General features: G+C 43.6%; 1 protein-coding gene across 2 annotated transcripts in view; it reads left to right on the top strand.

Moving 5' to 3' along the window:
• Window positions 1-15,638, top strand: part of CCDC201 (coiled-coil domain containing 201) — a 64,806-nt gene that overhangs the window by 37,653 nt on the left and 11,515 nt on the right. For both annotated transcript variants that reach the window (XM_088445654.1, XM_088445655.1), the window contains one exon: window positions 14,231-14,687. In XM_088445654.1, coding sequence (XP_088301780.1) covers window positions 14,253-14,687 — 435 coding nt within the window. In that variant the 5' untranslated portion in view covers window positions 14,231-14,252. The remainder of the gene's footprint in view (window positions 1-14,230; window positions 14,688-15,638) is intronic.

Raw genomic sequence — 15,638 nt, 5'->3', positions numbered from 1 at the left:
CTGGAATGCATAGACATCACCAGTCGCTGGGTTTCATCCCTGGTGATGCTCTGCCAGGCCTCTACTGCAAATGTCTTCAGTTCCTGCTTGTTCTTGGGGCATTTTCCCTTCAGTTCTGTCTTCATTAAGTGAAATGCATGCTCAATTGGATTCAGGTCAGGGGATTGACTTGGCCATTGCATAACATTCCACTTTTAAGCCTTAAACTCTTTGGTTGCTTTAGCAGTATGCTTCGGATCATTGTCCATCTGCACTGTGAAGCACCGTCCAATGAGTTCTGAAGCATTTGACTGAATATGAGCATATAATATTGCCTGAAACACTTCAGAATTCATTCTGCTGCTTTTTTCAGCAGTCACATCATCAATAAATACAAGGGAACCAGTTCCATTGGCAGCCATACATGCCCACGCCATGACACTACCACCACCATGCTTCACTGATGAGGTGGTATGTTTTGGATCATGAGCAGTTCCTTTCCTTCTCTTCTCTTCCCATAACTCTGGTACAAGTTGATCTTTGTCTCATCTGTCAATAGGATGTTGTTCCAGAACTGTAATGGCTTTTTTAGATGTTTGGCAAACTCTAATCTGGACTTCCTGTTTTTGTGGCTCACCAATGGTTTGCATCTTGTGGTGAACCCTCTATATTCACTCTTGTGAAGTCTTCTCTTGATTGTTGACTTTGACACATATACATCTACCTCCTGGAGAGTGTTCTTGATTTGGCCAACTGTTGTGAAGGGGTTTTTCTTCACCAGGGAAATAATTCTTTTGTCATCCACCACAGTTGTTTTCCGTGGTCCACTGGGTCTTTTGGTGTTGCTGAGCTCTCCGGTGCATTCTTTCTTTTTAAGAATGTTCCAAACAATTGATTTGGCCACACCTAATGTTTTTGCTATCTCTCTGAAGGGTTTGTTTTGATTTTTCAGCCTAATGATGGCTTGCTTCACTGATGGTGACAGCTCTTTGGATCTCATATTGAGAGTTGACAGCAACTGATTCCAAATACAAATGTCACACCTACAGTAGAATCAACTCCAGACCTTTTACCTGCTTAATTGATAATGAAATAATGAGGGAACAGCCCACACCTGTCCATGAAATAGCTTTTGAGTTGATAGTCCCATTACTTTTGGCCCCTTAAAAAGTGGGAGGCACATATTGAAACTGTTGTAATTCCTACACCGTTCACCCGATTTGGATGTAATTACTCTCAAATTAAATCTGAAAGTCTGCAGTTAAAGCACATCTTGTTTGTTTCATTTCAAAGCCATTGTGGTGGTGAAAAGAGGCCAAAATCTGAAAATTTTGTCAATGTCCCAATATCTATGGACCTGACTGTGTGCGTGTGTATGCATATGTATGTGTATATATGTGTGTGTGTGTGTGTGTGTGTATATATATGTATATGTGTGTGTGTGTGTGTGTGTGTGTATATACACACACACACACACACACACACACACACACACACCACCTAACAGAAATGTGGTGGCCTTGCTTGTGGAGGTGCTTAATAGTACACTGTAAATGGGATGTAGTTAATTTGCTGACCGCGCAGGATGTTGGCGGTCGATATCCCTGTGTTGCAATCCCAACCCACGGCCAGAACACCGGCATCGGAATCCCGATATCAGTTGGGATGCCAACTTCGGAATCTTGACAGCCGGCATATTGAAATTAAAGCTGCAGGGTGGGTAAGGTTTAGGCACCACTGGGTGGGGGGAGTTAGTGCCTAAACCTAGCCCTCCTTCCTTAGTGCCTAAACCTAACTGGGAGGGTTAGGGTTAGGAGGTGATGGGGAAGGGTTAGAATACTTATGGAGCCTCTGACTGGATTCTAAGCATTGGGATGTGACACTCAGTCTTTTGACTGCCAGCTGCCCATACTCAACCACTGTGAACAGATGTTTACTCTTTGCTCAGGAAGGTTGTTGGAGATAATGGGGCCAAGACTTGCTGTTTACATCAGAGGAAAGCAGGCTCTAGCGCTCCAGATGAACTACAACTCCCAGCATCCATGCTGTTTTGCCGTGCCTGCTGGAGGTTGTTTGTCAACAACATGTGAAGTGCCTCAGGTTACCACAGCCTGCTTTACAATTTATGTACCATGTAAATATGTATGTGACCTGGCTCTGCAGTGGCAGACAGGATGGCATTTGGCAAGACATTTCTCAATGACCCCAAAAGTGCACAGTACCTATATGGATACACCGGGGCAGGGGCATGTAGCCATGATGCCTGGAGCATGTGTGTGCTACTGTGATTTCCCCCCCCACCCCCCCAGTGTGCAAGGTGTCCAGCATGTAGGGAGAAATTTTAAAGGCAACTAAAAATAAGCATTACTGTTTCTTCTTGACATGTGACGTCGGAGCAGTCAGGTGTGACCTCACCAGACTCACAGATAAGGCTCCTCCAAGTAACGGGTGCCACAACCCAGGCTCTCAGCAGCACCTGGCTCAGGCTTTCCCTCAGCAGCATGGACACAGGTGCCATGTTCTCTCCTCTATACGAACCAGGCAGGCTGATGTAAGGGCCAGGGTGGTAGGTGGGACCCACTACAGAGGTGGAAAAGAGAAGAACCTAGGGATGATGATGGGAGGGGACCACCGCCTCCTCCTCCCTCTTCATTGCACATGACTCCAACCCCTCCTCGTTTCTACTCAGTCCCAGAGTCTGATTAAGACCCCACAGGGTGTAGTTATGTTATTGCTTATAAAATTGTGTATTTGGTCAATACATGGTTGAGAGTGTTGTAAAATTCATATGGAATATAAACAAAATTACTAAAATGTGATATAAGAACAATTTATAATATATTTGTTTTATGGTATGTATATGAAAAACAGATATACATTGCATGGTAATAAAGTGCATATATTATCCCCTTTTAGAGTTGTTCCTGGGAGGTCAAATGTCCATATACATGCAGTGTTTGTTTGCAGTGCTTAGGATGTAGTTTCTTTACTTTAAATAGAACGTCTATTTTATGAGCATTGACCAGTCTTATTATGTGAGGTACTCCTTACCTATTATATAGAGATGGCTTTTTGCTGTGAGGCGGCTGCCTTCTCCTTATTTGATATCTGTTTGAAAGTGTTCCAGCAGAGCAGGCTTTACAGCTGGTCCATGTGTATAGTTCCTTTTGGTTGTATGACATCACATACCAGCCACACTGCTCACACTACAACAGTCGCTCATAGAATATAGGCATGCTGCATATATAATCAGAAGCTACTCATGCGAACTATTAACATTGCTGTGTGGATAAGACTCTTTTTTTTTTTTTTTTTTTTTTTTTTTTTTTATAGGTAAAAGTTGCATGAAAAGACGCTCGGCGCTACCGAGTCACGACAAGGGATGTTTAGTGCGCAAGGTGGTTAGATGTATAAGGACATCTGTCTGTAGGTATTATATAAATTTATCACACAGCTATCCCCCTCACTCAGAACACACACACACACACACTCCCCCATCACTTAGATCCACTCCTAATTATTGAGAACCCACAATCCTTACAGTGTCACATGTCCCATTAAGGCTTCTTTGAACATGATCTGAAATTTCACAAAACCTACTGAAGTTGAGCCACTCAAACTAAAAAATGCAATGAAATTCTGATCATTAAGGCTGACACCTTAATGGACATGTTCCTTGTGCAATACAGATATGGTATGCCATCACACCCTGTGGTTAACTGCAGATTAAGCACTCTCACAGAATGAGATTGCTGCCACTTGCAAAATTGTGGAGCTGCTAATGCACAGAATTGTGTGCTCATTGGAATACACACATGCAGTCTATGCAACTGAGGTCTGAGCAGTTATGTGGCACATACATTACACTCGGTGCCCACAATCTTCCCATTTATTCACCACAACAATCCCACTGGGTTCCAACATCTTTCTCACTCCATACATCCATCTCATTCAGAATACACATTCAGCTCCCTAATTTCTAAAACTATCATACTCTGTCTATCTTCTCCTCCATGCTGCTATAACTTCCCCAATCCCTACAGCTCTCCTAATGGGGCTAGTTCTTTATTCCCTCATCCACACATCTGTCTTTTCCCATCTGCACCGCCCTGTCTTCCTGCATCCACTCTATTTCCTTCCATCCACCTTCCCCCTAGTCACACCACTTTGTCTTCCTCCATCTGCACCACTCTGCCACTTTTTTTGGGGGGGGGGCAATCTTCCCCTCCCTTTATCCGCACCAATCTCTTTCCAAATCTCTACTGATGTGTATTCTCCCATTGTGCTAGTCTGTATTCCCTCATCCATATCAATCTGTCTTTACCCATCTGTGCTGCTCTCTTTCCGCATCCATGCCAGTGTGTACCCCATCCTCGTCACTCTGTTCTCCCAAACCATGCCACTCTGTCTCCTCTGCATATGCACCACTGTTTTCCATGCATCTGTATCACTTTGGCTCCTTCCCATCACTACTGATTAATCTTCCCCCCCCCCCTCTATGCCTATATGTCCCCATCCACTTCACTCTTATTCCATCTGTGCAGATCTATCTTCTGTTCAGACCTCAGTTGCATAGACTGCATGTGTGTATTCCAATGCGCGCACACAATTCTGTGAATTAGCAGCACCACCATTTTGTGATTTATAGCAATATCACTCTGAGTGCTGAATCTGCAGTTAACCACAGGGTGTGATGGCATACCATATCTGTATTGTGCAAGGAACACATTTATTCAGGTATCAGCCTTAATGATCGTAATTTCATTGCTTTTTATAGTTTGGCAAAAATTCAGTAGGTTTTGTGAATTTCAGATCATGTTTAAGAAGCCTTAATGGGACATAAAAAACCTTATGGTTTTACGTCTATGGATTTCATTGCTTTCATATAATTTATTAACCATCAGGGTTTTGACAAGCAAACTGGACCACCTGCAGGGCAGAAGGACAATCAATAGGTACACTAGCACGGGTGGAGGCGCAGACCGCACACAGGAGGTGTTTTAGGGGTGCAGATGGAGAGACTGCTGCAGGGGTGTGGGGCAGTGGCAGCAACAGGGTCAACTCCTGAGGGGGGTGTGGTGTTTAAGGGGCTACACCTCAAAAGCTATTGGAGGTACCAAGCTGAAATTTGGACGTGTCTGGTGGAACTGTCTCTTGGTGCTGCATGCCAAATCTCAGGGCAAAAACACATAAAAAGAGGATTTGGGAGTAATCTAAAGTTACAACTGGCAAATTTAGACTTGAGGTTTGTTTATTAGGTAGCTATTGTTCCAGGGTAGGTGCTTTTGGGGTTTAGGTAATTGAGAAAGTTAGTTTTTAAACTTTTACCTCACGAATCTGCCATTCTAAAGATAGGAAGTTTCACCTTCTTGCTCAGTCTCAGTAGGAGCCTCTAGCAGGTGTACTCACTGTGGCTTTACATGATGGCTGGCCAGCGTGGGTGGTAGTGGCGGTGGGCTTGGTAAGAAAGTGGCTGTTAGCTGTGGCTGGGACCTGGGAGAGCGAGGGTTAGTGAGTGTTAGCTGGGGATGGTAGCGGGCATTAGCGGCAGCAGTGGTGGTGCGGGCTGCAGGACTGGGGAAGGTAGCAGCAGATAGATGCAGGCTCAGCTCTGAAAGATCTGTGATACCTGCAAACAAAGAAGTAGGGATGGGATCAGTGAGACGCGGCTATCCTTCTGGGTTTAAGAAATAAGTAAACCTGTGTTAAAAAAAATAAATAAATGGTGTGACTACCCCCCCCCCCCCCCCCAAAAAAAAAAGGCTTTGGAGATCCAGTACTGTTAGTGCTAAATACAGGGGACAAACAACATACGGGTCCCCGTATGAAGCACAACCAGTACCAGGATTTTCTGAACTAGTCCTGGTTGCCAAAATATGGGGGGCATATGGGTTCCCCCCCGTATTCAGTGCAACCAGTGCTGGGCTCTGAGCTGGTCCCTGTTCTGGATTTGCAGGAGAAAAAAATAAATAGGGTCCCCCTGTATTTACCAGAACCAGCACTGGACTTTCTCTAGTGGGGGGGGGCTAATGCCACAGCCAGGGGCGCCCTTTCACCAGACCCCCCCGGCCGAAGCATCAACCCTGACTGCTAGTCAGCCTAGGCCGGGAATCCCTGGGGAGTTTGGGACACCCCCAATAAAGGGTTCCCACTCTCCAGGATACCCCAGGCTGATAGCCCGGGGCTATCCCCGGCACCCCTGGCTAGTGGGTGCCAGGATTATTATGTAATGTGTAGTGCAAAATAAAGACCTAAAATATTTGTCTTTTGCAGAAGCACTCCAGACCCCAGCAAGTCTCCCAGCATGCTGGTACTTGGAAAACCACAAGTACCAGCAAGCAGGGCATTAAGGGCCCGCTGGTACCTTTTAGTACACCTGTAAAAGAAATATATTAAAAAAAAAAAACATTGTTTGAAATTTTTATTTTTGTGCACCTTCGCCTTTAAGCTCTTTTTCACGGCTGCCACCTCTCCCTTGACTTCCACGGCATCTTCTTTTTTCAGCAGGCCTTCTCTGCTGCCACCCAGCCGACTGATTGCCATGCAGTGTGCTCGCACTGGTTTATATAAGCCAGTCAAGGGGGCGGGGTGATGACGTCATCTTTGAAATTCAACATGGCACTGAGGAGCCATTTTTTAAATGGGCATGCACGGTTCTCACCATTCAAGTCAATGGTGAGAACCGCTCATTGGATGAGGGGGGGGGGGGGGAAGGCTCGCCTCTCTCAGCCAATGAACGCTCCGCATCGGGCTTTCTGAACTAAAATCCCATGGCGGAGCTGTCATTCGGGTGTACTGTCCTTAGAGGACAGTACTAAAGTTTGCTGGTCTGCGTATTCCATTTCTTTTTTTGCCAAGACCCTGGATTGCCTACTTTTGGAACAAAGAGGACCAGATCCACGCACAGGAGGTGAGTATGGATGTTTTTATTACAGGTAGACCATTGGATTATCAACATAGAGAAGAGGATCGATGGGCTACAGGCATACATAGGTGAGAATGTGTGTGTGTGTGTGTGTGTGCGTGCATGTATGGTAGAATAAAATTTTACGTGTGTGTGTGTGTTTTTTTTTTTTTTTTTTTTCTTTTTAATATTGCTTTTGTTGTAGAACTACAGGTAACAGTGGTGCTCCAAGTACCAGCATGCAGAGGAGGCTTGCTGGGAACTGTAGTTCCACAGCAATAGACAATATTTTAACTTTTTTTTTTTTTTTTTTTTTTACTTGCACCACACTTTACATAATCAACCCGACACCCACTGGCCAGGGGTGGTGGGGGTAGCCCCCGGCTATCAGCCTGGGCCATGGGGTGCCCTGGACAGGGGGACCCCTTTATTGGGGCGGTCCCCAGCTCCCCAGGGATCCCTGCCCTGGGCTGACTAGCAGTCAGGGCTGATGCTTCTGCTGAGGGGCCTGGTCAAAGGGCTCCCTTCTTTGTGGCATTACCCCCTTGCTAGAAAGGGTCTTGTGCTGGTAAATACAGGGATACCCTACGCATTTTTCCCACTGTATTTCCAGAACCAGGACTGGCTCAGAGCCCAGTGCTGGTTGTGCTGAATACAGGGGACCCATATGTTATTTTTCCCCCATATTTTGGCAACCAGGACCTGGTTAGAAAAGTCTGGTGCTGGTTGTGCTTAATACAGGGGACCCCTACATCGTTTGTCACCTGTATTTAGCACACAGTACAGGGGGGGGACACAGAAGTACAGATGGGTTTACACAGATACAGGAATCATGGATATTTCAGATCCGAACCTGCATCTGTCTCCTGCTACCTTCCCCAGGTCCTGCTGCCTGCATCACCACCGCCTGCACTGCCGCTAACTCCCGTTACCGTCCACGAGTCCTGACCGCAGCGAACACCTTCCCCCTCCCCTGGCCGCAGTTAATGGCCAGCCATCTTGGTGCACCCAAATGAAGCCACAGTGAGTACACCTGATAGAGGTTCCTACAGAGGCTGTGCAACAAATAGGACCTCTCTACAATGGTGGATTCATGAGGTAATAGTTTAGGCAATTGAGAAAGTTAGTGTTTTTTAAACACCTACCCTGGAACAATAGCTACCTAATAAAACAAACCTCAAGTTTAAATTCGCTCCCTACCCTGAGTTATGCCTTCCCAAAAATCCCCCATAGAGAACAGAAGAAAAGTGGTCCTAATTGACAGTGTCAGAAAAAACTGGCAGTTGTAACTTTAGATTATTCCCAAATACTCATTCTTTATGTTTGGCATGTAGCACCAAGCAACAGTTCTACCCACCTCTTCCAAATTTCAGCTTGGTACCTCTAATAGCTTTTGAGATATAGCCCGTTAAACACCATGCCCCCCCTTGGGAGTTCTCTATGGGAAAATTCAATTTTCTTAGGTTCGGCTAAAATAAGGGAACGTGTGTGTGTGTGTGTGTGTGTGTGTGTGTATTCTAAAAACAAATTTCACAGATGTTTATACAGGTTGAGTCTCCCATATCCAAAATGCTTGGGACCAGGGGTATTTTGGATAACGGAATATTCTGTGTATTAGAATATTTGCATATCACAATGAAATATCTTGGGATTCAGACCCAAATATACAGACAGAATGCATGTGTGTGTTATATACACCTTTATATACACAGCCTGCAGATAATTTTATACAATATATTCAATAATTTTGTGGCTCAAATGAATTTTATTTCTGTACACAAACTTTGTTTGTTTCATACACACCATATATACACAGCCTGAAGGTAATTTTATACTTTTATTTTTTAATAATTTGTGCCTTAGACACAGTTTGTGTGCATTGAACCATCAAAAATCAAACGTTTCAGTATCTGTCATACTAAAATAATTCCGTATTTTGGAATATTTGGATATGGGAGACTCAATCTGTACAGTGCTTGATGGGTAATTGTACTTGCTGCTAAGGTTATCTGTTACAAAGTGAGATGTCCTGACTTCATTAATAAATTCAGGTAACTCTATAGAACGGACCAGCGCTTACGGCTGATCGGGTCAGTTGTAAGCTATACAAGGAATACCTGTTACCATACAGAGCCTGATGTTGTTTTCATACTTAGGACAAAGTCACATAGGCTAAATTAAATAATCTTTAGCAGCACACGAGGTGGAATCGACAAGAACATAAGATAACCCTGGATGCTTGTCAGTTCTATTGATATTCTAAAAGCAACGCTGTTACGAGCATAAAGAACATTTACCTTCCAACCAGTACTGGTTTAGAAATTGACCTTCAAGTTAATGGTGCACTCTACTGGTTTAGAAATTGAATAGCAATCTACAGTTGGAGAATAATGGTCATTCAAAGTGAATTTAATGTATTCATATTCAAATAGCAAACTTAAGACCTTGGGTCTATTTACTAAGTGTTAGGAGACAAAGTGAAATGGGATAAGGTACCAGCCAAACAGCGACTAACTGCCATGTCACAGGCTGTGTTTGAAAAATTACAGTTGGGAGCTGATTGGCTGGTACCTTTATCCCCTTTCACTTTGTCTACTAACACTGCTCAGTAAATCAACCCCTTTAAGTGTAGTATTTACCATTTAATTTATTTACAATTATATACAATTATGCATTAAAAATGAGTCCTAACAAAATTAGATCTAATCACATACTTCACCTATGGTCAAAAATGAACAACTTTGAACTAAAACATTTTTCCAATTAAAATGTAGCGACACATTCCGCCCCTTCCTTACCTGTGGTGGAACACATTCTGCCTCTCACTTTTATATAGTAACCTATCCCTCCTTTCATGTACTGTATTTGCACATTTCTTCCTTTAGCACATGCTTCATCAAGTGTGTAGTATAATCATCATTACAACACACACACTTCTTGTGTGTACGTTGTAATACCTGCTCCTTCACGTGCGTGCCCCCCTGAACACTTACCTGCATTCTTAACTGCATTATCCCCACCTGCTCACGCTCGCAAAAATTAGTACAACTCCCAATCGACTGTGCACAGAAATGCATTTCTCCCTCACCTGTGGGGGAACACCCTTTTTTACCCCAGCTCAAACCCTGCCTTTTAACATCCCTTTTCTCAAGTGCATAGCGTCCCTTCCTTCCCAACTTCACGCGTTTGTGTGTGTGTGTGAATGACATCCCCTCCCTCCCCCCTCACATCTGCACATGGTATCAAGGCCTGGTGACAAGGGGACACAAAGGGTACACCTGTCACAGGCTCTGAGGTTCATAGGGGCACAAAATGGGTACACAGCAGCTAAATTTGATTTACATATGATAAAATGATAGAAGCTATGTTTGGTGACTGTCTTGCCTTTTAAAAGCCATAAGTTAGTTGGTAGCCCCTTTTTTTTTTAAAGGTTGATTCAAGCAACATCACCCTTGGATTATCATCCTGATTACATTGTTGCCACGTGGATCCTGGCCATAGGAGGGTTACCTGATTATTAGATCAGCTTGATGATTTCATTTTTGGTATGCACATTATTAACCGTTTGAGCACTAAATGATTTATTGTAATTACTACACTATTAGGTACACGTCTCTTATTTTTCAGCACCTTATTTTCCTGTTTGCCACAAGGATTATTAGAAGACTGCTGCCACCTATTATCTTCAGGAGCGTTTTTTTTTTTTTTTTTTTATGCAACACCTCATCACTTTTGTTACTATAAGGAACCTAAAAAATGTTTGTGCGCTAGTGTTCATTTCACACATATATATATAAATAAATAATTTACCAGGGCGGCTGCAAACATTGTGGGCACTCGCCAACAATGTGTTTATTAGATAAACTATCATAAATTTCAAGTCAGCGTTTTGACCCATACCTAGGCATTTTGTCAAGATGTTTCAAACCAAAGCAACAGGGTACAGCAGTGGACAGAGCCAGATCTAATGGAATTATTACCCAAAACATTGACTTGATATTTGTGAGTTTATCTAATAAATACACCTTGTTGGACTTTGAGTGCCTACAATGCTTCTTGTAACCGCTTTGCGATTATCATTGAGATTGTTGATCAACCTATAACGTGTTTGTGCAAAATAAAAAACTAAATAAATATATATAATACTTCCCAAATGGTGCAGCACTCCTGGATTTCAAAGTATCACTCTGACAGTGGCATGCACGGCAAGGTTTCGGTTCCTTGTTTTAATTATGTGGCACTTTCACATTTATATATAATTGACATCTGTCCTGAAATAGGGCATGGGCCAGGTATCCATTAGGCAGAGCAGACTGCTGCCTTATAGCCCAAGGGATATGTTATACAGGGGGGCAGATTCAATTAGTCATGGTATGTACTACACAAATGTAGCTCTGCCATGAGTTAAACAATTACTGCCGCTACCCTGCATGGTAAGCCCTTGAGCAGTGATTTTCAGCCTTTTTCAACTTGAGGCACACTATGCAAGATTTTAAAATTGCCAAAGCACACCATCCGGCGATGCAGCGTGCGCGACCTATGCAAAAACATATATATTGGCTCCCGCATAAAAAAAATACCCAATGGCCTCCACAAGAATAACACACATACAATGGCCCCCACATAAAAAACATAACATTGGCCCCCATAGAAAAAAAATAACAGGCCCACACAGAAACCAACAAAAAAAAAACCCATATTGCTTTCAACAAAATCAAATCATAATGGCTACTACATCAAAAATAATTTTTAATTTTTCTAGACTTACCTGCCTGTCATTGGCTGCAGGTTCCCCCATTGCAGAGCTGTCAGCAGTGGCTGGCTGGTCGCGGGCGGCTCGGAGGAAAGGGCTGGCTGTCCGTGGGAGGGAAAGATGTACTGGCTGGACACGGGTGGGTGAGAGAGAAGGGGTGGCTGGCTGACCGCGGGAGGGAGGTTAGGTAGTACTGGTTGGCTGCAGGCAGAAGGGAGAGAAGGTCGGGCTGGCCAGCCGTGGGTGGGAGGGTAGTACTCAATGGCTGCAGGAGGGAGGGAAGGGCTGGCTGAGACTTTGTTGGGGCAGGCAGGCAACGCGGCATGTGTGACCTGTAATGTCACGCTGCCGCGTTTAGGCAGGTCATGGCCCGGGCTTGCCTGAGCCTTCCAGAGGAGCTCAGCAGCAGTGCTGTCCAGTCCGCAGTTCTTTAATGTGACCAGCGGCTCTAGCGCTGCAGCACACTTCACAACCGCCCACACAGTAGTGTGCCGCAACACAGTGGTTGAAAACCTCTGCCCTAGAGGGTGCACTTAATGCATATTTTTCCTTGCAGCCTCAGAGGAAAATCTGCATTAAATGCACCCTCTGGGACTTATTGTGCTGGGAAATTCCATAGCTGCGGGCACTTAACCCGAGAGATATGGGTTAATATGTATTAGCTGCGGGATTACCTCACATAGAAATTGGCATTGATTGAAGAGCTCCTAGCATTAACTGTGGAGATTCAAGGTGGTGAGGCTGAGGGTGGTGATGGTGGAGTTCAAGTGGGGCCCCTCTGAGACATCAGTATGCTGGGCCGCAAGTTTTCTCCTGTGTGTGCATAGTGGTGTCTGTCTCCTCACCTGCACATGGAAATGCATTACCCTCCCTACTCACCCATGCATAGAAACACATTTCTCCCTCACCTGTATAAACACATACCCCTTACTCTGTACCGTTAGTCCCTCTCTGCCATGTCTCTCATACACTACCATTGGCTGGAATTAGGGAACATTGTGTCTGCCAGAAGCACAATCATGCCCTCAAGGTAACACTACCATCAGCAGCAGCTCATCCTGTCCTTAAAGGCACGGCCATGCCGCCCTAGTACAGTGGTCCACCATTTCTTATACACTAAGGAAGGGGTTTTGGGGATTGTAGCATTTCTTTATGCTTAACCAGTGTCTTGCCACACTCCGTAAACACAGTCAGCCAGCAAGTGAATATATCCACTTCACTTCTAGCATTTTATAGATACTCACAAGCCACTTCTTTAAAAAAAAATGAATAAATGCATTTTTCAAGGATCCCCTCTTAATATTCAAACTTCATTTTTATTCTTTATCTTTATATCAAGTTCCCAGTGATAAAAGTTCTCAATTTTGCTTGTTGTGTTCTTGAGCTACATACTATATGTAAAAAAAAATATTTCAAGCGGTAGCACATACAGAAACTATTTATGATGTGTTATATGCTGATGGTACAATGGGTTTTGGTAGTATGCATGGAGATAGTTCTTGCTTTCTTTTAGATACAGTAATAAAAACACAGAAAAGTTGAAATGGGATTCTTTTTCAACTAAATACTCAATAGTATTAAAATGCTAACTAAAATGTCAAACAGCATTAAAGTTTCATTATAAGACCCCATGATCATGTTTAGTAAACAAAATACTAATCACATTCCAGATCATTTGCATTTTTTATTAATTTACAGTACGAGTATTCTGGCATGGAGATCCATATTGATGGGGATTTATAAGAAATGCATGAGGTCCATAGAAATCTGTCCTCTGCTACTGCACTTTAAAAAAAAAAATTGGACATGGAGTTGGCCTGAATAACCAGTCTAACAAGGGAGACGTGACCAGTGTCACCACCCAAGGTGCAAGGCTTAAGGAGTGGCATGATTGTTGCCCTGGTGGCAGAAGTGTCCAATGTGTGGGGTGCCTTTTGAAAGGCGTCAAGTTACCTGGAGAGTTTACTTGTCTGTCCTTGAGACACTGCCAGGTTCCTGCTCTGGAAAAAGCAAGGCACATCATAGCCCCAAGTTTAACCTAATAATTTTGTTAATTCAGATTCATTGAATTATTGGAATATTTATGAGATAACTACGTATTTCCAGGCAGAAAAACCTTGAAATAACTAGAACAGATTAAATGTCTATTTATAAATGATAGCTTGTACATTAATGTTAACTTAAATACAAATACAATATAAACATACTGTATATGAATACAAGAAAACCATATTATTTAAGCACTTGGGGCTTATGTATTAGGTTGTGAGCTGCAACCGGGAGCCTTCCTGTATTTTTAAAGTGGCAATCATTTTAAAGGCAAAACCAGCTTTGTTTTGCCTTTAAAATGATTCCTGCTTTAAAAATATGGGAAGACTCTCAGAAGTTACCGCAGCATCACCAGATTACACCGTATTACATAAGGCCCTTTGGGGGAGATGTACTAAGCTCTGGTAAATGATAAACTACCAGCCACTCAGCTCCTGGAGTGATAAACTACCAACCAACTCAGGAGCTGATTGGTTGGTAGTTTATCACTCCAATTTATCACTTTACAGACCTTAGTACATCTGCAAATGTCCTTTCATTCACAGGTCTCTGCTGAAAAAATCAAGCATGTCAGATGATGAATACTCTTTTCTAAATGTTAGAAGATCTTCACGAAGAAACCACCTGGTAATGAAGCACAGCACTCCCTTAACACCATTCTACATGAGCAATTTACCAACAGTGAATGAATGGGAAGAAGATTCTTACCTTGCTAACCAGAGTATAACCATGCATAATAAACAACAAGTGACGGGTCATGTGACAGCTAGTTCACGCATCAATCAGGAACAAATTGCTAGCTTCTCAAGAAAACTATCCCCACTTCTAGCAACAGAGGATTCCATAGAAGACCAAAGCCATAATGGGAAAGATTTAACAAGAGAAGACCTGTCTAATGCAATACTAGAACAACAAATGATCATTGAAATCTCCGCAAAAAACTCCAGGTCAAAGCTTCTCCGGAGATTCCATAGTACAAAGAAACAGAAAGAGCTACTAATAGTAAGTATTGAAACAAACAAATGTATATAAGCTGTAGTTGTAGGTGTCTTTTTAGAGACCTAAAATAATAAACATATATTTAATAATGTGCAGAGAATGTACTATTCTATTGCTTCTGACCTAAATAGTTAGAACAGGTGTGGTACAAAATGTTAGCATCAATATCGACATTTGAATGCTGGACATTATGGATGTCGACTTTGTCAATGTTGACATAGGGCCTGATTCAGACCCACTCGCGAGCGGCTGTCCACTCGCAAGTGGGTCAATGGTCTGCACTGAGCATGCGCACGACGGAGGGAGCTCCGTCGTGCGCATGTGCCAGACACGACGAGCGAAGGACTTTCCTTCGCTCGTTGTGTCCGATCAAAGGGGGCGTGCTGTCAATGTTGATTGACAGCATGCCCCCTTTGGTGGGCATGCCGGGGGCGTGCCTCCCTGACGGGGGCGTTCCCACGGGAACGCCTCCCGTCAGAAGCCGGCCCACTGACATCACTAGTGATGTCAGTGGGAGTGATTTTGGCTCTGATAGAGCCAAAATCACTCCGGAGCTTGCGGTTGAAAACCTCAACCGCAGGCTCCGGCTCGCAATTTCGATGGTCGCGATGGTCACGACCATCGCGGCCATCAAAATGCACGCTCGTATAGCCTGTGGGTGGTGACCCACAGCTATACGAGCGTCCAGGAGGACGCTCCATGAAAATGGAGCCCGGCCCTCATTCAGAGCGTGCGCTCTGCTCAGAGCGTACGGCTCTGAATGAGGGCCATAGTGTTTTTAGGGTATTTGAGCCCTAACCCTACCCTAAACACAGCCTAACCCTAATATTATGTCAGGTCAACACAACACTGAATGTCGACCTTTTCACTGTTTTTTTCATTCTAAATATCAACATAGTGACTGCATACTGTTAAGTTAATGCGTAGATTTAGGTTATTTCGAACACAAACTAA

The sequence above is a fragment of the Taudactylus pleione genome, unplaced genomic scaffold (genome assembly GCF_031769625.1).
Source record: "Taudactylus pleione unplaced genomic scaffold, aTauple2 ptg000386l, whole genome shotgun sequence".
In the NCBI taxonomy this organism is placed as follows: Eukaryota; Metazoa; Chordata; class Amphibia; order Anura; family Myobatrachidae; genus Taudactylus; species Taudactylus pleione.
Note: the sequence above shows the minus strand (reverse complement) of the source record. Positions and strands in the feature narration are given on the sequence as shown.